The sequence below is a fragment of the Rhinolophus hipposideros genome (assembly GCF_964194185.1).
Source record: "Rhinolophus hipposideros genome assembly, chromosome: 2".
Lineage (NCBI taxonomy): Eukaryota > Metazoa > Chordata > Mammalia > Chiroptera > Rhinolophidae > Rhinolophus > Rhinolophus hipposideros.
The window spans coordinates 98668167-98692029 of NC_138048.1; the positions used below are offsets into that span (position 1 = coordinate 98668167).

The 23863-nt window shown below is 33.4% G+C and overlaps 1 protein-coding gene across 1 annotated transcript; it reads left to right on the top strand.

The window, feature by feature from the left end:
- Positions 1-22317: 22317 nt before the first annotated feature.
- Positions 22318-22524, top strand: LOC308507989 (keratin-associated protein 6-2-like; the record flags this gene model as incomplete). The annotated part of the gene is made up of 1 exon (XM_081074117.1): positions 22318-22524. The coding sequence occupies one exon, from the start codon at positions 22318-22320 to the stop codon at positions 22522-22524; it is 207 nt and encodes a 68-aa protein (XP_080930243.1).
- Between the last annotated feature and the right edge of the window lie 1339 nt (positions 22525-23863).

Here is a 23863-nt window from a genome sequence, read left to right on the forward strand (position 1 = left end):
GTATGTGGGGCAAACCACAAGCACTGTTGGATTCATGTTCCAAACTGATTGAATTATAATCATCTGAAGAATTCCTCACAAACCATATATCCAAGATAATTTTGCTATGTGTTAGGATGCCTGTAATGAAATCATGTGCCTTTAATGAAAGATTCTTCTCCTACTTTGGTGGCTTGTTCATTTCAGATGTGAAATCTAAGCTATATTATTAGCTACCATGTGATCATATGACCCATACAAGTTTCACTTCTTGAAAATTCTTCTTTTCCTTTAATAATATACTTTTTTCTATCTATATATATGTACAGCCTTGAGAACAAAAATGTGGCTTCCAAGAGATAGGGAAGGATGGAAAGTTTGTGCAGAAGACATGGAGAAAACATAGTGAAGACATGACAGAGTTCAGTTGTAAATCATTGAATGATTAATGTTGCACGTTTGTTTGCAATTAACATACATATGCATCTATTATTTTGTATATGATCAAAAGCCATAGTAGAGTCCCTGAAATTTAAATCTATGGACCACAGTTATATAAAATAGAAAGATTTATCCTATTAGTAATTGCAGTTTAAAAATCTATTCTAAAACTATCAAATTAATTGACAACATGTACCTCCTGCTGTGACAAAACTAAATATGCACATCTGTGTAGTATTCATGCCCAAAATGTATAACCTCTTCTTTGTTATGAGAAAACAGAAAAACCCAAATTGAGGAACATACTACAAAACATTTCACTCTTTAAAATTGTCAGTCTATAAAAGTTAAAGAAAAAACTGTGAAACCATCACCAATTGGAGGACAATAATGAGATTAGACAACCAAATGCCAGGTGGGATCTTGGATTGAATCCTGGAATTTAAAAAAATAAAAACAAAAAGACACTAATGGAAAAAATGTGAAATCCAAATAAGATGTGTAGATTAGTTAAGAATGTTGTACAAGGTTAATTTACTAGTTTTGATCATTGTGCACTGTCTGTGGTTATGAACGATATTAACATAGGTGTCACTGGGTGAAGGGTATATGGGAAATGTTTAAATATTTTTGCAACACTTGGTAACAAAAATTATTTCAAAATGAAAAAGTTGGAAAGAAGAATTTTAAAATGACTTGACTCATTGAGTTGGACATGTATTGCATTTCAAAGTTTTAACAATATCTGTATGTTAGGCATTGTTATGAACACTGGGGATGGAGCAGTGAGCAGTACAAACAAGATCCCTATTGTAATGGAGCTTATATTCTAGATTGAGCAAGACAAGAAAAGCAGGCAGACATTTGAAAGCAAACATTAAAAGTGAATGAGATAATTTCTGATAGTGAAGTCTATTTAAATAATAAATCAAGTTGAGGTTAGGTAAATTTAGAGTACTTGTGAGAGGTTACTTCAGAATGGACGGTCTGGAAAAGCCTCTCAGAGAATTGAGGGAAGACAAGATTCTAGCCATTTCTGCTACAACTTTCAGAGGTTCACTAGCTCAAAGGCAAAGGCTTTAAGTTGAGAACAAACATACTACATTTGCAGAGCAGAAAGGCCATTGATTTCTGTGGGCTATAAAGAGATAAAGAGTGTTACAAGAAGCACTCTCAGATGTAACTGAGTCTATAATAGGGCAAACTATGAAAACTGTTCTTTCTAAGTTTTGGGTTGCCATATATAGCAAATAAAAGTGTTGGATACCCAGATAAATTTGGTTTTTAGATAAATAATATTTTGTATAAGCATATCCCAGGCATTATTTGGGAAATTCAGTATTCTGAAATTGAAACTTAACTGGGTACCCGGTATACTTTAGCAAACTTAATGTGGAAAGGCATGAAAAGATAAGACACTTGGAAGGTCCTGGTCTCATTTATGTCTTGCATGCTTCAAAATGTTGGGTGAAAAAATGGAAAGGATTCAGTGGTAAAAAGAATCATGAAGTTACTTTTCTTAAATTTTTGATGACCATTAACAATCTAAGGAGATGTCAAGTGATCATTTGGATATATAAAGATATAAAGAGATAGATAGATAGATAGATAGATAGATAGATAGATAGATAGATAGATAGATAGATAGATGATAGATAGATAGATAGATAGATAGATAGATAGATAGATAGATAGATAGATAGATAAACATAGATAACAGATGAGAGAGAGACAGGGAAAGAGACACAGAGAGAGAGACAGCGAGCGAGAGAGAGAGAGAGAGAGAGAGAGAGAGAGAGAGAGAGAGAGAGAGAGAGAAAAGAGGGAAGAGTTGGAAATCTGAATAGAGATTGTCTAAATTAATGTATCCAAAATTACCCATTTAAAGAGAATTTAAATAGAAACTATAAGGGGCACCCTCACACTTGAGAACAACATCTGAAAGAGAAAAATCACAGAAAAGGAGCAGCTGGTGATATTGGGATTAAATCAAATGGGTGTGATAGGATGTAGGTAAGGGTTGGAGAGGCTACAGAAGTGAAGAGATTGGTGAATCTGAATGCTATGCAGAGCCGTAGTAAAATGAAGAAGATTAAACATCTAGACTCCGCAAGACTATGCTGTTGGTGTTGGTACTAAAACTCCTGCAGGAGTTTTAGTAGAGAGGTGGGGACCAAAGTCCAAAAGGTGCAAGGAAAAGATGAAGAGAGAATAGAAAGCTACCATGGAAATACATGTGAGGTTTTGCAACACAACATAAAAAAAGAGAGGGACAATAGCTGGAGAAGATTGAAGGGACGAAGGTATTGTTTTTTTCTATTTTTGATTATGGAATGTACTTAAGAACGAAATATAGTTTAGAAAACTATAGCAGAAAAAAATTAAGGAATCTCATTGTGTGCAATGCTCTTGCTATCATTATTAGAAACAGCAACTGCATTCTTAAACAAATTAACTCCAGGAAGTAAAGCTATGAAGGTATTACCTTACAAGTGTTATTATTAGTTACACTGCATTCCACAAAATAATGTTTTTTATAGCTAAAAGACATTAAATGAATACTGGGGAAAAATACCCAAATTGATTATAGTTTTTGTTTGTTTGTTTGTTTTATTAATTGATCCAATTTAGTCATACCAATGTCAGGTGATATTCTAAGAAATTAGCCTAGAGAAAGACTTATCATGTTATTTAAATTAAAATTTTACTGCAAATTTATTCTAAGTTATTACTTCATTGATTATGCACTGTGATAGTTGAGGCTACTTTTATTTTCTCTATGGGAAATTTAAATATGATAAAGATATCCTCTAATTCTAATAGCTCACCCCAGTGAATGGTGACTAAAATATCACAGTAATGTATCTATTTTACAAAAATGAACCTAACAAAAGACACACATGGAAAGAACGCTCAAAATTATATATTGGATGAATAGTTGAATGTGTTTGATCAAATTCTTAGTAAGAAAACATTCTACTTCATTAAGAGGCATTTTTTGACTCATTAGGTTACTTATCAAGACAAGTGAATTGGTAAATTTAAAAAACTTTGTGTCTTCATTCTTATAATCTTCAGAGCAGAGTGGAATAAAATATAGGGTGTGCCCAACATCTCATACTCTGCCAAAGGTTATGAGTGGATACATAAAAACAGTATTTTGACTGAGAAATATTAGAATAACAGAAATCTATTGATTATATATTAATGTGTGAATGCCACCTCCCCACATTCATTTTCTTAAAGATACAAAAGTATGTCTTATTCTCTAACATAGAACTATTCTCACATTTCTGGTGATTAGGATTCATACAGCAATTTGAATAAAGACAATAAAAATGCGGGGCTATGCAAGAGAACTCAGGGTGATTGGTTACAAAGAATACTGATTGGATATCTTGATAAAGAAACAGATCTCTGTTTAATACCTTGATAAACATAAATATATGCTGTCAAGCCTATTGAATAGTTATGTAGAATAAAATCCTAATATTAAGGAGATAGTTAATCCTAATATTAACTATACTCAATTTAGAGAAAAAGTGGAAAAATTGGAATCCAAGGAATAACTTCTTTTCCAGTACTTCAGTAGAAATTGAACATAAATGAGAATTCGACTCATTAATACAAATAGAAAAGTATAATGCATTTTGCTCTGACTTAGTTTTTTGGAAATTTTAGTTAATTGGATTATTATCAACATCATGGAGATGAAAGATGCACTATGGTATCAGAATAGCAAAGGAACTGAATCCCTGAAGGAGATAATTAATTTGGATCAAGAGCAGTAAAACTCATGAGTCAAAAGAAGTGTTTATTCTTGTAAAATAATTTTTTTTCAAATTAGTGAAATTAACTGGGGCAAAAAGTAAATAAGATTGAGACTACCAAACATGTTCTTTCTTGATATAAAGATGGCTATAGGAGGTTAAAACAAAAATCTAATTAGGGGCAGGACTGTGTACATGCGAGTATGTGAGTGTCTCTTCACCTTCTAGTGCTCAATGGGATAAGCGGAGGCCAAAACCAGAGGCCAAAGCCACAAGCCTCCTGAGTACCTCAGACTCTTTCTTATGATGGAAGACAACAAACTAATTAGATTAGTCATAAGAATAGCCAACTTCATGACACGTGGTGGGTTCCCACCACACTGAGGGCCATATAAAAGGCCCTCTGCAGGGAGAAGTGTCCAGACTGAAGTCACCTACACCCCTTCTCTACCCAAGAACAACCTCAACAACCAACACCATGTACGGCTACTACGGAAACTACTATGGGGGCCTCGGCTATGGCTGTGGCTACGGAGGCCTGGGCTGTGGCTACGGCTCTTGCTGTGGCTGTGGCTTCCGCAGACTGGGCTGCGGCTATGGCTGTGGCTATGGATATGGCTCCCGCTCTCTCTGTGGCTGTGGCTATGGATATGGCTCTGGCTTTGGCTCTGGTTTTGGCTACTATTGAGGATGCCATGGGAGACTCTCATCCTCTGTGCCTGGACTTCCAGATTCAAGAATTCTCAACTCATGTGCCCGATGCCTGTCCATTGGGTGATATTATCTTGCTTGATTTATGTCAAGTATGGCCTGCTGTTGACCTTCATTCTAACCTAAAAATTCCCTAAATTTACCTCATTAATTGGGATAAGGTGAATTCACCTGTAACCCCACATTTCCAGTTTCATCAGGAGATGATGTCACAGTAACTGCCTTAATAAGATTTTCATGCTGGACTTTGTTTCTCTGCTGCCCTAATAAACTAGCTTAATCCACACAGCAACCTGCATTTTTATTTGTCATTTAATGTCTCAAGTTTCTGACTGATACGTTTTTATTTTGCACGAAAGGCAACACTTCTCTCCTGGGGTGGGGGGGTTATTTTACCTTAGTATTTCTGGGTCATCTTCTTGACCAATTCCATTGTCAACTGTCTTAGAAAAGTAACATTTTTTTGTGTGTGTGTGAAACTTTAGTTTCCTCTTCTGATACTGAGGGAGTAATATTTGTTATGCTGGGTAATTCTCAACAATAAATGCCGTATTACTTGTAAATTAAGTGTTGTGTGGTGCATGGTGAATATTGAAAAAAAAATAACTTGCCCAATTTTCATATTCTTCTATTTCTTAAAATAAATGAATGTTGTAACATCTTTCCCTATAGCTATCCCTTTTAAAAAAATATTTTAACAAAAGAAACATCCTAAGGAATATTTTTACAATCTATTTACTTTGTAAAGTAGTAGATTGTTAAACTATTTGGCTTAAAGGATGGGCCGTATAATTAGATGGAACATTTCAGGTATAGACAAAAGTCAAGGTCACACGCTACAGACACCAAGGAGTTGCTTAGGTCTGTGGTCTCAGCTGAGTCTCAGCTGAGAAAAGACCTACCACCAGTTCACATACTTGGCAGAATTCAGTTCCTTGTGCATAACTGACGTGCTCAACACTGACTGTTGCCTGGAGTCCCTTGCAGGAAGTATTTAGCTAAAGGCTACCTTCATCTCCAAGAGGCTGTCTAGTTAAAGTTCCTTGTCATGTGGGTTCCCAAATATGCTTGCTTGTTTTCCTAAAGCCAGGAATGAAGAGTCTTCAGCAAGATGGGTAGTACAATCACATATAATTTTATGTAAAAATCATATACTCACAACTATACATATATTTCATTACCTTTGCCATGTTCTATGTCAAGAGTCAGAAGTCTTGCCCACACTCAAGAGGAAGGGGTCACACAAGGCATTGACATCAAGAGGCAGAAATCATGCAAGCACCTTCAAAGTATGTCCACCACTGATATCAATGCTATGCCTCCCTCCTGATAACAATTAGGAAGTTTGCCTGCATTTACAGGGTGCTGAAACAATTTAGAGCACATATGAATTATCTTGGCTGTGAAAATTTGATAGAACTTTCCTGAGAAATTATCTGGACCTGGAGTATTTTGTGAGGAATCTCCTTAATAATTTTCTTTGTTCTAAGGAAATCAGCCTCTTTATAACTTCTAAATGTAATGGTCTGAATTTTGGTAATCTGTATTTCCCTAGGAAATTATGCATTGCATCTAGGTTTTCAAATTTATATCCATAATGATCTGCTTAGTAGACTTATATAATTTTTAAAACTTCTTGTTCTCATGTCTATTTCTCTTCTTTATTTCTTATTTTCTATATGCCTTCTCTTTTTCTTCTTTGATTAAATTAGCAAATGATTTATACATGCAATCTCTTCAAATACCAGCATTTTGAATTACTAAATAGCATTTTGAATTATTAAAGTGTTCTTTTGTTTCGTTTTGTTTTCTTTTGTTTTTCTGGTCTCTACTTCATTAATTTTTGCAAGTCTGTTAATTTCTCCTTGCATTTGTTTTGGTTTACTTAGTTGTTCTTTATGAAGTTTTTCTTAGCTGGGATAATAAGTTATTTGTGATATTTCCTCCATTTGCCATGATAAAAATACATAGCCCTATGAATATTCTCTAAGTACTGCTTTAGACATTTTAACAGATTCTGTTAAGCACTTTTTTTATTATCATCATTTAATTTGAAATCCTATCATTTCAGAATATATTTTCTTTTTCACCTGAGAGATTTTAACCAAAAATTTACTTTTCAGGCCAAGGGGATTGTTTGTTCTTTGTTTTGTTAGCAGTTTCTGGATTGTTGCATAGCAATCACAGCGTGTTCTGTTGAGTATTTCGACTTTAATCATTTACTAATTTTTTAGTAACTTTATTTATAATCAATTTTTGTATATTTTCTGTGGAAGTTTGCAAAGAAGATTTACTCCCTACTATCAGTGTAGAAGTCGATATCCATAATGGCTACCTTATTAATTACACTGTTTAAGTATTCTCTAGCCTTTACCTTTTCTACTTGATCTGTTTTCTCTGAGAGTAGTATATTAAAGTTGCCCACCCTTAGTGTGTTTCTATTTATGTCTCTATAGAAGATAGAGAGATGACAGATAGATAGATGATAGATAGATAGATAGATAGATAGATGATAGATAGATAGATAGATAGATAATGAAGGTGGAGATAGATACAGATATAGGTACAGATACAGATATGGATACAGATACATATACATATCCTTTTTTCATATAGAGGGTTTCTGTGTTTGGGTACATAAATAAAATACTCACAAGTGTATTTTTATTTAGTATTTCTTTTAGAGAGAAATATTGGGATTCAAGCACCTAGGCTATTCCAATTTTCTTCAGTTACTCACAAGAACGTTGTATAACTATTTAGTGCAATCTGCCAGTGAAGACATTTAGCCTTCAGTTTTCTTTCTGGAAATGATTTTTTAATTATAAATACATTTTCTTCATTAGATATATGTTATTCAGATTTACTTGAGTAAGTTTTGGTAATTTGTGTGTATAGAAGAAATTTTCTATTTCATCTATGTTGCAGAATTTATTGGCATAACATGTTTCATAACATCCACTTAAAATTTTTGGTTCCTCTACCATCTTAAAAGACATTGTTTCTTTTATTCTTCATATTGACAGTTTGTATACTCTCTCTAATACTTTTGATCTGTTTAGAATTTATCAATTTGATTGATCAGTTCAAAGTGCCAATTTTGTGTATTATTGATTTTATCTACAGTTTGTCCATATTCTATTGAGTTGATACCACTCTTGTCTTTATTTTTCTTTATTTATCTTACTTTATATTTGATTTTCTCTTCCTTTCCAGCTTTTTAAAGAAGCTTAGAGCATTGATTTTTACAATATACCTTTTTTCTAACATAATTAAAACTGTAAATTTCTTTCTCATCACTTCTTCAGTTGTAAGTCAGACATTTGGTATGATTATTTCCTTTATTAATCAATTTAAAATACATTCTAATTCCACATGTGATTCTTTTTGGATCCACATGTTATTTAAAGGGAGGTATTGCCCAGTGCAGGAAGACTCAGTTCTCAAGTATCTGAGACTCTCTGACTCCTCCAAAAGACATCCTGGCAGTAAGGGAGATAGGTTGGAGTTCTTACCATGCCAATACTCCACAAACAACACACAGCAGACAGGCTGATAAAACTCCTTCTGCATTTTTGTGCAGCAATTACAGGGGTCAGTGGGACAAACAGTGCACGAGATAAACCAAACAAACAAAATAACATGACAACAATGCTGAAAATTATGAATCATAGCCCATAAGGTCCTTGTGTTAAACCTGAACAGGGTGACTACTTACTTTAAAAAAAGACTTAAATAAGAGCATGATGCTCTTAATGTTCAAAATTTCTATCATACCATCATATGAAGAAACAAACAGATAAAAAATGAAGCTTAAATGAAAAAAGATAATCAGCTGACACTAAGTGAATGAGATGTTCAAGTTATCTGACATAGATTTTAAAGTAGTCATCAAAAAATGTTTCAATAACCAAATTCTCTTGAAATATTAGGTTGAAAGTAGAAGTATATATATATATATATATATATATATATATATATATATATATATATATATATATAGAGAGAGAGAGAGAGAGAGAGAGAGAGAGAGATGATAGATAGCTAGATAGATAGATAGGGATATAGATATTGATAGATGTAGATATAGATGATATAGATAGACAGATCTATATATCTATTTATATATATTGATAGAGAGATATATAGATCTATAGATAGATATGGACATATTTCAAACAAATGCTATAGAAAGCTGGAATGGGTATAATAATATCAGATTAAAGTGGCAAAATAAACTTTAAAACAAATCATTTTAATACAGATAGAGAGAGGCATTTTATAATGATGAAAAGGGCAATCTATCAGGAAGATATAACAATTTAAATCTATTTAGTGCAATATGTACCTAAGCACCAAAATACACAAATCAAAAGTTGACAGAATAGAAAGCAGAGGAGACTGCAATATTCATAGTTGGAGGTTTCAATATCCCACTTTGATAATAGATGGAACAACTATATAGATTAAAATATAAATAGACTTGAGAAACGCTGTAAACCAACTAGATCTAACAGACTTCTAGAGAGCATTTAGCCCAACTACAAAAGAATACAAATTCCTCTCAAGTACATATAGAATGTCTTCCAAAATAGATCATATAATAGGCCAAAAACAAGTTAATGAATTTAAAAGAATTGAAATCATACTTAATCCCATGTTTTTTCTGTCTTCAACTGCTAGAGGAAGACAAATCTCATAATTTTCTCTTCTAGATGCTTCCATAAAACATGCTTTGGGGTTGGGTGGGGGCAGTTTAACAATTTTTGTCAGCCTCACACTTTAATCTTTATCCATAAATAATTTGGTATGGAACATTGTTTATGTAAGGTACCACAAATTGTAAAATAAGTCACCAGTATATTAATACAGATTATTGATGTATATTTTATCATTGCTGATATTATTATTAATACTTAATACAGATAACAAATAGAGAGAATTAAGAGAAGATATTATACACAGCTTTACTGAACATTACTCAGACTACCAGGATCAAGGATACACTTTGCAGCCTATATTTTGAATCAGATTTGTGTTTCCATGAGTATAGTCTACTCAAGCTACTGTCTTGTTAGGAAAGATGACAGATCTCTTTCCAAAAGGCAAGCAGAGACGGACCCCCTAAAAGTTTCACTAAAACAGACTTCAAATTCTATATCTTCCTGTAACAACATGAGAATGCTAGACAGGTAAGCTCCCTGTGCCGCTACAATGCAGAAGATGAGTTCAAGAACATATTGCCAATGAGTGAAAAGAAGCAGCAATAATATAAAATTTAGAAGCAAAAGATACATCTGCCAAGAGGCAAATTTAAATATCAAGTCTCAAGAAAAAATGAAACAGTAACGAACTGAAATGGTGAGAAGAGGGACATTGATTTGCCAACGTCTCTAGTCAAACTTTGAATATACTCAATATGAGGCTTTGATTACATCAAGGTAGATAGTAGTCCTTGGATCTAATTGAATATAACATTTTTCAAGCACTAGTTGAATATAACTATTCAACCATACATCTAAATTATCAACTATAAATAACCAAAGGGTGATCAAACTCAAACACAAATACACACACACACACACACACACACACACACACACACACAAAATCTAGATAAATAAATATAAATGAAAATATTACCAGTGTGCAGGTTACCTTTAATGAAAAACAAATTTAGACAATTTTCCAAATGGTTAAGGTCATTTGTATTCAATCATATAAGAGTAACACAAGATCAAATGAATCTTTTTCTAAATTATTGGGAAATCAGGTAATTTCAATCAAAATAGTTCTGATGTTACATGGTAGTCTAAGATTTGGTTGTCATTGTTTGAACAGACAGCAACATGGTCATTATAAATAATGCAGGAAGTACACATAGTGCCTCATAAGAGAATGTCTTGAACAGAAGAGCAATCTAGAATTTCTCAGAAGAAGCCGTAAGACCAGTATCTTCCATAGCAGCATGGACGGTAAGAAGAATATCCATAGCCACCATAGCCATAGCCCAGGCCACCATAGCCATAGCCCAGGCCACCATAGTAGTTGTTGTAGAAGCGCATGGTGTCAGCAGACGAAGAACTCAGGTGAAGACCAGAGTCGAGTTCTAGAGTTTAGTGATAAAATCTACACAGGGCCTTATTGTGGTATGAGTAGTATGTGGCATGTGAGTGGTATGTGGGGCAAATCACAAGCACTGTTGGGTTCATGTTCCAAACTAATTGAATTATAATCATCTCAAGAATTCCTCACAAACTATATATCCAAGTTAATTTTGCTGTGTGTTAGGATGTCTGTAATGAAATCATGTGCCTTTAATGATAGGTTTTTCTCCTACTTTGGTGGCTTGTTCATTTCAGATGTGAAATCTAAGCTATATTACTAGCTACCACGTGACCATATGATGCATACAGGTTTCAATTCTTGAAAATTCTTCTTTTCCTTTAATAATATCCTTTTTCATATCTGTATATATACAGCCTTGAGCACAAAAGTGTGGCTTCCAAAAGGTAGGGAAGGATGGAAAGTTTGTGCAGAAGACATGGAGAAAACATAGTGAAGACATGACAGAGTTCAGTTGTAAATCATTGATTCATTAATGTTGTTTATTACTTTTTTTGTGAAGCAATATTATTCATGTTTGGTTACAATTAACATACACATGCATCTATTATTTTGTATATGATCAAAAGCCATAGTAGAGTCCCTGAAATTTAAATCCATGGACCACAGTTATATAAAATAGAAAGATTTATCCTATTAGTAATTGCAGTTTAAAAATCTATTCTAAAACTATCAAATTAATTGATACCATGTACCTCCTGCTGTGACAAAACTAAATATGCACATCTGTGTAGTATTCATGCCCAAAATGTATAACCTCTTCTTTGTTATGAGAAAACAGAAAAACCCAAATTGAGGAACATAGTATATACAAAACATTTCACTCTTTAAAATTGTCAGTCTATAAAAGTTAAAGAAAAAACTGGGAAACCATCACCAATTGGAGGACAATAACGAGATTAGACAACCAAATGCCAGGTGGGATCTTGGATTGGATCCTGGAATTAAAGAAAAAAAGGAAAAAAAAAGACACTAATGAAAAAAATGTGAAATCCAAATAAGATGTGTAGATTAGTTAAGAATGTTGTACAAGGTTAATTTACTAGTTTTGATCATTGTGCACTTTCTGTGGTTATGAACGATATTAACATACGTGTAACTGAGTGAAGGGTATATGGGAAATGTTTAAATATTTTTGCAACACTTGGTAACAAAAATTATTTCAAAATGAAACAGTTGGAAACAAGAATTTTAAAATGCTACTTGACTCATTGAGTTGGACATGTATTGCATTTCAAAGTTTTAACAATATCCGTATGTTAGGCATTGTTATGAACACTGGGGATGGAGCAGTGAGCAGTTCAAACAAGATCCCTATTGTAATGGAGCTTATATTCTAGATTGAGCAAGACAGGAAATGCAGGCAGTCATTTGAAAGCAAATATTAAAAGTGAATGAGATAATTTCTGATAGTGAAGTCTATTTAAATAATAAGTCAAGTTGAGGTAAGGTAAATTTAGAGTACTTGTGAGAGGTTACTTCAGAACGCACGGTCTGGAAAAGCCTCTCTGAGAGAATTGAGGGAAGACAAGATTCTAGCCATTTCTGCTACAACTTTCAGAGGTTCACTAGCTCAAAGGCAAAGGCTTTAAGTTGAGAACAAACATGCTACATTTGCAGAGCAAAAAGACCATTGATTTCCGTGTGCTATAAAGAGTGTTACAAGAAGTACTCTCAGATGTAGCCAAGGTATAATAGGGCAAACTATAAAAAACTGTTATTTCTAAGTTTTGGGTTGCCATATGTAGCAAATAAAAGTGTTGGATACCCAGATAAATTTGGTTTTTAGATAAATAATATTTTGTATAAGCATATCCCATGCATTATTTGGGAAATTCAGTATTCTGAAATTGAAACTTAACTGGGTACCCGGTATACTCTAGCAAACTTAATGTGGAAAGGCATGAAAAATTAAGCCACTTGGAAGGTCCTGGTCTCATTTATGTCTTGCATACTTTAAAATGTTGGGGGGAAAAACAGAAAAGATTTGGTGGTATAAAGAATCATGAAGTTAATTTTGTTAAATTTTTGATGACCGTTAACAATCTAAGGAGATGTCAAGTGATCATTTGGATATATAATGATATAAAGAGTTAGGTAGATAGATGATTGATAGATAGATGGATAGATAGATAGATAGATGATAGATGAGAGAGACACAGAAAAAGAGAGAGAGAGCGAGGGAGAGAAAAGTTGGAAATTAGCCCAGAGAAAGACTTATCATATTATTTAAATTAAAATTCTACTGGAATTTTATTCTAAGTTATTACTTCATTGATTTTGCACTTTAGGCTTCTCTAATTTTGAGGCTACTTTAATTGAGGTTACTTTAATTTTCTGTATGGGACATTTAAAAATGTTAAAGATGTCTTCTAATTCTAATAGCTCAACCCAGTGAATGGTGATTAAAATGTCACAATAATGTGTGTGTTTTACAAAAATGAACCTACCAAAATACACACATGGAAATAACATTCAAAACCATGTAATGGATGAATAGTTGGATGTGTTTGATCAAATTCTTTTTATGAAAACATTCTACTTCATTAAGAGGCATTTTTTGACTCATTAGATTTACTTAAGACAAGTGAATTGGTAAATTTAAAAAACTTTGTGTCTTCATTCTTATATCTTCAGAGCAGAGAGGAGTAAAATATAGGGTTTGACCAAAATCGTGTACTCTGTTTGCTTAAGGTGATGAGTGGATACATAAAAATAGTATTTTGACTGAGAAATGTTAGAATAACAGAAATCTATTGATTATATATTAATGTGTGAATGCCACCACCCCATCTCTTAAAGATACGAAAGTATATCTTTTGTCTCTAACATGGAATTATTCTCACTTTTCTGGTACCTAGGTTTAATACAGCAATTTGAATAAAGACAGTAAAAATGCTGGTGCTATGCAAGTGATTGATTACAAAGAATAATGATTGGATATCTTGATAAAGGAACAGACCTCTGTTTAATATATTGATAAACATAAATATATGCTGTCAAGCCTATTGAATAGTTACATAGAATAAAATCCTAATATTAAGGATAATACTAACTATACTTAATTTAGAGAAAAGTGGAAAAATTGGAATCCAAGGAATAACTTCTTCTTTTCCAGTACTTCAGTAGAAATTGAACATAAAAGAGAATTTGACTCATTAGTAGAAAGGTATAATGCATTTTGCTCTGACTTAGTTTTTTGGAAATTTTAGTTAAATGGATTATTATCAATATCATGGAGATGAAAGATGCACTATGGTATCAGAATAGCAAAGGAACTGAATCCCTGAAGGAGATAATTAATTTGGATCAAGAGCAGTAAAACTCATGAGTCAAAAAGAGTGTTTATTCTTGTAAATATTTTTAAAAAAAAAAAATCAGTGAAATTACCTGGGGCAAAGAGTAAATAAGATTGAGACTACCAAACATGTTCTTTCTTGATATAAAGATGGCTATAGGAGGTTAAAACAAAAATCTAATTAGGGGCAGGACTGTGTACATGCGAGTATGTGAGTGTCTCTTCACCTTCTGGTGCTCAATGGGATAAGAGGAGGCCAAAACCAGAGGCCAAAACCACAAGCCTCCTGAGTACCTCAGACTCTTTCTTATGATGGAAGACAACAAACTAATTAGATTAGTCATAAGATTAGCCAACTTCATGACACGTGGTGGGTTCCCACCACACTGAGGACCATATAAAAGGCCCTCTGCAGGGAGAAGTGTCCAGACTGAAGTCACCTACACCCCTTCTCTACCCAAGAACAACCACAACCACCAACGCCATGTGCGGCTACTACGGAAACTACTATGGGGGCCTCGGCTATGGCTGTGGCTATGGAGGCCTGGGCTGTGGCTACGGCTCTTGCTGTGGCTGTGGCTTCCGCAGACTGGGCTGCGGCTATGGCTGTGGCTATGGATATGGCTCCCGCTCTCTCTGTGGCTGTGGCTATGGATATGGCTCTGGCTATGGCTCTGGCTTTGGCTACTATTGAGGATGCCATGGGAGACTCTCATCCTTTGCGCCTGGACTTCCGGATTCAACAATCTGAAGCCCATGTGTTCTGAGCCTTGCTGAAGACTTGACTTCTGGTGCCCTCTGGATCTGATACATCAACGTTTTCCATTCCTGTATTTAACTCATGAAATGAGGGAGCATGTGAGATTCATCCTGAGAAAGCCTGTGTGTTCTCCATAGGAAGGAGGCTGTCACAGATCCTTTTAATTTTCATGTAGCCATTTCTCTATTTTCTGAATAAAACTGTTCAAACTGAAATAATAAATCTGGTTTTCTTTTTATTGAAAGCTCCGTATTTGTCATCCCACCCCCCTTGGGTTGAATCAAAGGAAAGAATTGCCTTCTTTACTGGATATCTTCTTTTAATATTTCCACTTCAGGTGCTCTACCAAATCCTTGATTTGTGACATTAAGGAAGTAACAATCTTGTAGCCCTCATTTTTCTACTCTGGTAAAGCAATAGTGGTATGTTGTTGGTTTATTGTTAGAATTAAAGGAGGTAATATTTGTCAGTTTAGTTAAGCATTTCCTGGAAATACAATGTATTCCAAGTATTTTCACACCCAAATCCTTCATCTGTTTGAAATCCTTTTGAAGACATAAAAGTTGACACATAATTCTCCAATTCTAATCTTTGTTTTCAGCATATTTAAACAAGAAGTGTTTCTGATGCTTGCCCGCATAAGAGACAGAGTAGTTTAAACCTATTCTCCCTCCACCAACTTTTACGTGCCTTGAATGATAGTTTTTTTTGTTTTATTTTAAGTGACATCTTTTCTAACAGTTATTACATATTAAAGCTTAGAGACATTTGGTGGCATTCTATATTTTGTTTGTCTTGAGATTTTTCCTTCTTGTGATTTGTGCATTTTCACAAGTGTAGCTGTAAATCTTTTGCTTTTTCACTAAGTTTCTGTGACTAATGTATCTGTACACTTGGCAATGATCTTCTTTTGATATGGGATTTCTGGCTCTTGGATTGGGCATGAAGGAGTTTCAGTAGTGGTTTAGTGTAAGATAATTAATATGTCTCCATTCATTTTGACTGGTCCAAGATAGTAAAAATGTTGAAGCCACCAGAACGAACCAAGATCCCTAGTAAGATCATAACACAGTGCAAAGCACTTTTTTCTTTAAAGTTGCTGTTTTATAAAGACTTGTCTTTCCCATTTACTTTACTCTTGAAGTTTAGAATTTCTATTTAATATTATGAGAAAATTGGATGTTCTTTGATCATCTATCTCAAGAAATCAATTTTAAAAACTATTTTGGCCTACCAGGTAGGTTATAATACTTGAATGCAAATAAATCAGATATTGATTCAAATTAGATAATAGACGCTTAATTATAAACTCAGAAGACAAGATTTTTGCTGATTACAATTTTCCAAGTTTGGCCACTTTCACATAATATGAGCAAAATTGGTTGACGTTCTTAGCCCCGCTAACATATTGAAAGTTACATGCCACCACTAACAGCTCCTAACAAACATCTAGTTTGTACTCACATTGGCTTGTTCAGTTCTTTAAAGTCTTCAAATTATGAATTACTCCACTCTAAATTGAAAAATACAAGAACTTTTTACACTTTATTGCATTCCACGATTGTGTCTCTCTTTTCTTACAATGAAAACTCTGGATACCAGCTATTCATTATATTTACTCTAGTCAACCCTACATACAAAAATACATCTAAATGACTACACTGAAAGTAATACCCATGAGAAACCTGCTAAAGATTCTTAGCAGTATTTTTTATCATTAGAAAGTATCCCACTAAAAATGGACAGAATATCGTGCTCAACATTTATGTAAATTAATTTTCTTCCCAAGTAGTGCTGCTATTCATTTTATGTGTAGGGTTCTTTGTTTTTATTTATATTCAGTTATAGGCGTATTTAGTCTATTTTTAATGTGTTAAATATTTACATGGTTCAAAATAAAAACTATATAGGAGATATACTCAAAGAAGTCTGACTCCATATTTATTCATTTCACCCCATTTCCACTCACCCCATATGTAAGTAGTTTAATTTTTCTCTGCTTCTTAACAAGCATACATAATATATTTATACATGCTATACATATTAATTTATGCATTTGGATTTCCCTCTCTTTGTTACCAAAAGTTTGCACACCTTTTTTTACATTAATTATTTTATTTTTATAAATCTTTTACATTTTACTCTTTTTACCCTCTATGCCCATATTTGGTCTTTTAAACAGGAATCACTTAAATTTAGACATTAAAGAAATGACCCATTAAATATTTCAGTACTCCAAAAATAATATTTTTCAGACATAAATTCATTTGTCCCAGAGTTTAATTTTGAAAAGTGTCAAACCCTCAGATAAGTCGAGAAAGTAGTATAGTGAACACCTAAAAACTGTTCACCTAGATTTGGCAATTGTTAATGTTTTGCCAGTTTTATTTCTTCTCTCTGTATCTCTCCACAAACACACTCAAACATTATTGTTGAACCATTTGAAAATATGTTGTAGACTTCATGACACATTCTTAACTGAATAAGGTTGTACCCCAAATAACCACAATCTCCTTATCACAAAAAATATAGTTTTGATACAATACTATTATATAATTCATAGTCCGTGTTCAGTTTTTCCAATTGTCTTTTATGGCTTTTACTTTTGATATAGAATCCAATTAGTGGAAATTATCATACTGTGCAATTTATTGTCAGTTATCATCTAGTGTTTCATGCAATCTAGAGCATTTCCCTAGCCTTTCATTATTTCATAATGTTAATGCATTAATACATTTTTAACATTCAAAGACAATTATTTCATCTGTTTTTTTCTGATTGCATCAATTATAATAATTATATATTTCATAAACCAATATTTTTAAGACAAAGATTAACATTATCAGATATGCCAAAAATTAGGGAAATTTAAAGCTTACTCAAGCATCTACTGGATATAAGGTAGCTGTGTGTTTTATAACAAAGTCTAAGAACAAAGTTAAGCATATGAAGTATGAAAAATGTATCATTGAGAATTCTGTGTAATAGGTGGATTATTTAAGGACTTTGAATTTCTGAAACTAATGACTAGATTACCCCTAATACAGGTTAGTTTATTTAAATGTTGTGCATTCACCTTTGGTACCCATCTTCTGGAATTGTTTTGAAAAAAGTGAATACTGTGATATCCACTCAGTGTCCTCTTCAGCAATGAAAAAATTACTCTCTAGCTGTTGAGGGTTGCAGGTAGAATGCCTTCAGCTTCAGCCTTTTACAGAAATTGCCTCAGATGAAATATATCCCTCACACAAGGTCATGCCCACTTCCTGCAGCCAGCCTCCAATGATCAGTCAGTGTGGTATTATAATGACACATCTCTTTGCCCCATAGCTCAACAACTCTGTTAGGACATTCCAACTTCAGAATCTCACATAAGGTTTCCTGAAGCCTCTATTGAGCCTGCAGCCAACTCAGTTTTCCCTTCTATCCAAACCTGCTACCTTCTCTTCCTTTCCACAATATTCATTCAATTGCTCCAACAATATTATTATAGAATATAATCTAATCTAGAGCTGGACAATGCACCCAGTTGTCATGTTAGTTGGTGTCTTCCATGACTTCAATAGTTTTGTAGATTACAGATTTTTTTCTTTTAAAATATTCCTCAGTTTGGATTTGTTTAATAGTTCCTCATGATTTGAACAAGGCTACACATTTTGTCAAGCAAATAAAACGAGTGATATTGTTTGCTTTTTCGTATCCTATTGGTAGGGACTTGATCAAGTTGATTTCTTTCATTACTGATGGTGACAACTTTGACCACTTGATTTCTCTATGCAAAAGTTACTTTCATTATTCTTTTTAGTAATTAAGAAGTATTTTAGTAGAGATATTTTGTGGCTATATAAATATTCCATTCATATCCCAATACTTACCACTAGTCTTAACATTTACTTTTCTTTCTTGCCTGAATTATTTATTATGATGATGGATTACAAATGTTGGGTTTTCTGATTTTCATCATTTTTTAAGCTATATTAGCTGGCATGCTATTGCAAGGAAATTTTCCTTTCCACTTGATTGTTAATGTATTTATATCAGTCTAAATTTATGGATTTCTGTTATAAATAATCCATTACCATTATAATAGAGGTAACAACTCCCAGGCTCTCTCACAAGCCAGAAAGTATATATGAATATATTTCATTGTGTGATATTTAGGTTCTGCCACTTAGCAGTCTATGATATTAGGCAAATTATTTAACTTCTTTGGCTTTGGCATTCTTATATAAAAATTAGCACCTACATTCCAGGTAGTTTTATGAGAATTAAAAGTGCTAAAATATGTAAAGCACTTAGAACATGCCTGGAATTTAATAAACACCTTCTATGTATCATCATTTAGTATTATGTGCATGGTTTATTTTCTGTTTCTTTGTATATACAGGAATAGTCTCTGTTTATCTTACCTAGTACTATCCATGGAATTCTTATGTCAAAACTATAATAATAATAATAATAATAATAATAATAAATAATAATAATAATAATAATAATAATATAGCATTTATTAGTTGTTTACCATAGGGCAATTACTTTGTGAAGTATCTAGGTGCATAATCCTCAGAATAAACTTAAGATGTGCTAAAATCATCCCCATTTTATAGCTACAAAAATATAAAGAGATGAGGTAACTTACTCCAGTGACAGGTCCCACAGCCACATGAGTTTTGTCTTTTTGTATATAAATATAAAATACATTTTTCCTAGCTCGCTAATATTTTTTTTTTTCCAGAAAAAGCAAAGGAACTCCCAGGATAATTTAAATATTAGTATCCTGTAATTAATGTCTGATACTTAACAAAATATATCTAAAGATAAAGTTTATATTTTAAGACCTCCCCACTTAAAAGTATCTTTCATTAAAATTTCCCTGCTCCTTTTTTCCCGTTTATCACTTTATTTGTGTAATTCCTACTCTCCTATATTAGATATCTAGATCTGTTCTGCACAGCTCTTACTCTTTGTATATTTTTTATTACATTTTCACTCCAAATTCTAACAGAATTTCTCAAATTGATCCCTCATCTCACCTCACGTTAATATTTTTCTGCCTTTAACTAATATTTGCATTTGGAAATCAACTCTTTCATGATAAATATATATTTTCTCTTCCCAGAATTTGTCATGTGCATGTATGTGTGTTATCATTTTATAACTTATATGGCTCTTAAACATTATGAACTTTAATTTTCTAAAAAAATATGGTTAAGATGGTCTACCTTCTTTTGTAATAGCACAATTCTGAAAGTTGGGCTCATTCTGAGTCCTCAGACTGATCTTATGGTTTTAAATAGCTAGTTACTTTCATATCCTTAAAGAGAAATGAGCTGTACATAGCCAGTACTGAGACTAGAGATTTATTCTGTCAGAATTTACGTGTGTTCATATGTAAATCTCTCATACACAGACAACTTTAAAGAAAAACATTTGGATTTTCTAATTTTAATTTGCCTAATTAGAAATATCCACTATTTTTCAAGGAAGACATAATAGTGTGGCAAGAAGAGCCAGTCATTTCTAATACCACATAAGAGATTTTATGTAAGTGTTAATTGATGGTCATTTCAGATTCCTTTCATCTTCTCCATAAATGATGTTTTCTTTCTTATACAAAGAATTCTAAGACATTACTTTTCTTTCATCTCATCTTTTTGTAGGTATGTCAATAAACACGACTCTCAACATTCTTGTAGGAAATATTTGTTGGTATCTTGGCCATTTTATTCTGTATTAATCATTGCAGTTATGCTGATGGCCTCCTACTGCATGCCCTTGACACATTTAGAAGGAGAGTTTTCTTTTTGTTAGTAGCAAGGATTTGATACCCCTGGAAGGCCTCCCCACCAATAAAAGAGCAGTAGGTAACCCCCCATCACAAACGAGCACACAACCCCCAAACACTCACGTACTACACATATTCACACAAGATAAATGGATATACATTTAAAAAATATGATTCCAAAAGAGCTTATATTTAATAAAAAATAAAATTATCAATTATTTCCTAAATAAAACTTGAGTGAACATTTGCAAACATAGAGTAACACAAGTTTTATTGTTATCCACTATGCTTTACGGACTCCTAGGAGTCAACTTTCCTAGGAACATCAAAGTTCAGAGTACTATTTCACTTAATCATTAAATTCAACTATGAGTTTTATTGAAGCAATAATAATAATAACAATAATGTGTTTCTTGTATTTTTCACAGTCTGGGATATTTTACCAAGAGTTTGTTTATTAGGAAAGATCAAGTAGGTTCTGTGAAAAGGTATCTCTGCCAATATTATTGTTTTAAATAAATATTTTTTAAAAATTATTTCTTAAATCAAATGAAGTCTCATCATCTCCCTTTTTTCTGATTATAGATTCAGGATATAAATTTGAAACCATGAGGAAAATATTTCATATTTAAAAATAGAGTGTTGGTGACTGGTTAGCCCAGTTGGTTAAAGTGTGGTGCTGGTAGCACTAAGGTTGTCGGTTTGATCCCCACATGGGCCACTGTGAGCTGTGCCCTCCTTACAAAAAATAAATAAATAAATAAGTTTAAAAAATCAAATAATGTAAAAATAGAGAGTCAAAAGTTTAAGAAATATTAATTTAAATGACAAAGAAAAGTCCAGTTTTCTCAGGCTTAATATTCCCAAATTTCAAACCAATTGCTTTTTCTCAAAAGCCTCATGAAGCTGAGTTATAACTGTGCGTCTTATAATAGATTTCTTTCACTATCTCTCATGTGAAAATATGAAAAATCCTTAAAGGAAAATAATGGGTTTGGAATATGAGGTAATGGAGAAGATCAAGATTAAGAGAATATTATGATCTGTTGCCTATTAATAAGAAGTTAAAATTACTGTTTAGAGCAGGTCAGAGTTTGTCAATAAAAATGCTATTTCTGGCCATAAAGATTGGTTAAAAGGGGTTATTTGAAGATCTCATGAGTAAGGCTTTGAGGATGAGACAACTGATTCTCTTAATGGACCACTAACTAGGCTAGATGTGGCTAAATAAAGCAAATCTCGTCATTCATTGCCTGTGAAGCCATGCAGAAAACCAGGAGTCAACAAATTACTCATGTCGATCCTGCAAATTAGCCAATGACGTGAGCATATGTGACGGGTCCCACCACACTGAGGACATATAAAAGGCCCTCTGCAGGGAGAAGTGTCCAGACTGAAGTCACCTACACCCCTTCTCTACCCAAGAACAACCACAACAACCAACGCCATGTGCGGCTACTACGGAAACTACTATGGGGGCCTCGGCTATGGCTGTGGCTACGGAGGCCTGGGCTGCGGCTATGGCTCCTGCTGTGGCTGTGGCTTCCGTAGACTGGGCTGCGGCTATGGCTGTGGCTATGGATATGGCTCCCGCTCTCTCTGTGGCTGTGGCTATGGCTCTGGCTATGGCTCTGGCTTTGGCTACTACTATTGAGGATGCCATGGGTAACTCTCACTCTCTGCATCTTCCTTTAATGATTCACCAGTCCTGAACGCCACTACTTCGATGTCTTACCATCATAGGATGTTTATTTGAAACTCCTCTACAAACTTCTGATATGATTTTCTAAGTGCCTCATATCTGGATGTGATGCCACTTGATATCTGGAGGAATTCAAAATTCATTCTGTGAAATCATGTTCCTCTTTACATCAAGATGATATGGGTGTACCTCCTAGTTTTGTAATTTTATGTTACATTTGCTTCTCTGTTTTTCTAATAAATCTTGAATTCCCCAATAAATCTGGAAGAGAAAACTGATTTGCTTTCCTTTCATTTATTATGCAAGTTTGCCCTTTCTTTTTTGGTTGTTCATAGGATAACAATTACTTTTCTTTGGCAAATATTTTCCCTCGATATTCCTCTCTCTCTCTCTCTCTCTCTCTCTCTCTCTCTCTCTCTCTCTCTCTCTCTCTCTCTCTCTCTCTCTCTCTCCTGATTCCTATATGTGTAACTTCAGAAAAATCTGCAACCATTGTAAATCTCAGTTTCATGTCTGGTAAGAAGAGGAAAAATTTTTTTGTTATTTTAGCTCTTATATTTTTTGCTTTATAGTTTTATAGTCTTTCAATTGGTACTTCAAGCTGCCTTCAGTCTCAACAGGGACCTGGCACATTTGACTGAAGTTGGTCTTTCCCTATCTGACCCAAGACCTATGAGTGCTGATATTGTCAATTATGGTGCTTAGGTAATATATTTAGAATTATTTTTTTTTCAGTTGCCAAACCCACAGTGTAGAAAGCCCTATACTAATCATCTCCCCTGAAAACCAAATACAAACTCAGTCTTTATTTACATCTAGTTGCTCACTGAACCTATTAACCATTCAGATCAGAAAACGAAAATTATATTTAGGAGTGGAGGGTAAGTAACATGGATGAAGTTGCCCAGTTACCCTATTTAGAAGATTTAGAATCTGCCACAGATATGGGATAATATCAATATTTCAGCAAATTGTTTAACACTAATTTTTATGAGTTCATCATAGACAGAAGATATTGCAGTCTGATAACACATTATATGAGCACAGCTGAATGTATAAAATCTTATACAAGGTTCAAGGTTTCTTCTATAAAATCTTCAAGGTTCAGGTTTCTTCTTTGACTTTGGTATGCATAATATTCAATCAAGAATTTGAGACTGAAATTGTAGTGGGATGAAATTTACCATATTACCCTATTAAAAACAACAGCAACAAATAGAATTCAACAAAATTCAGAAAATCACAACATAATATTCAAAATGCCAAGGATGCAATACAAAATCATATGGCA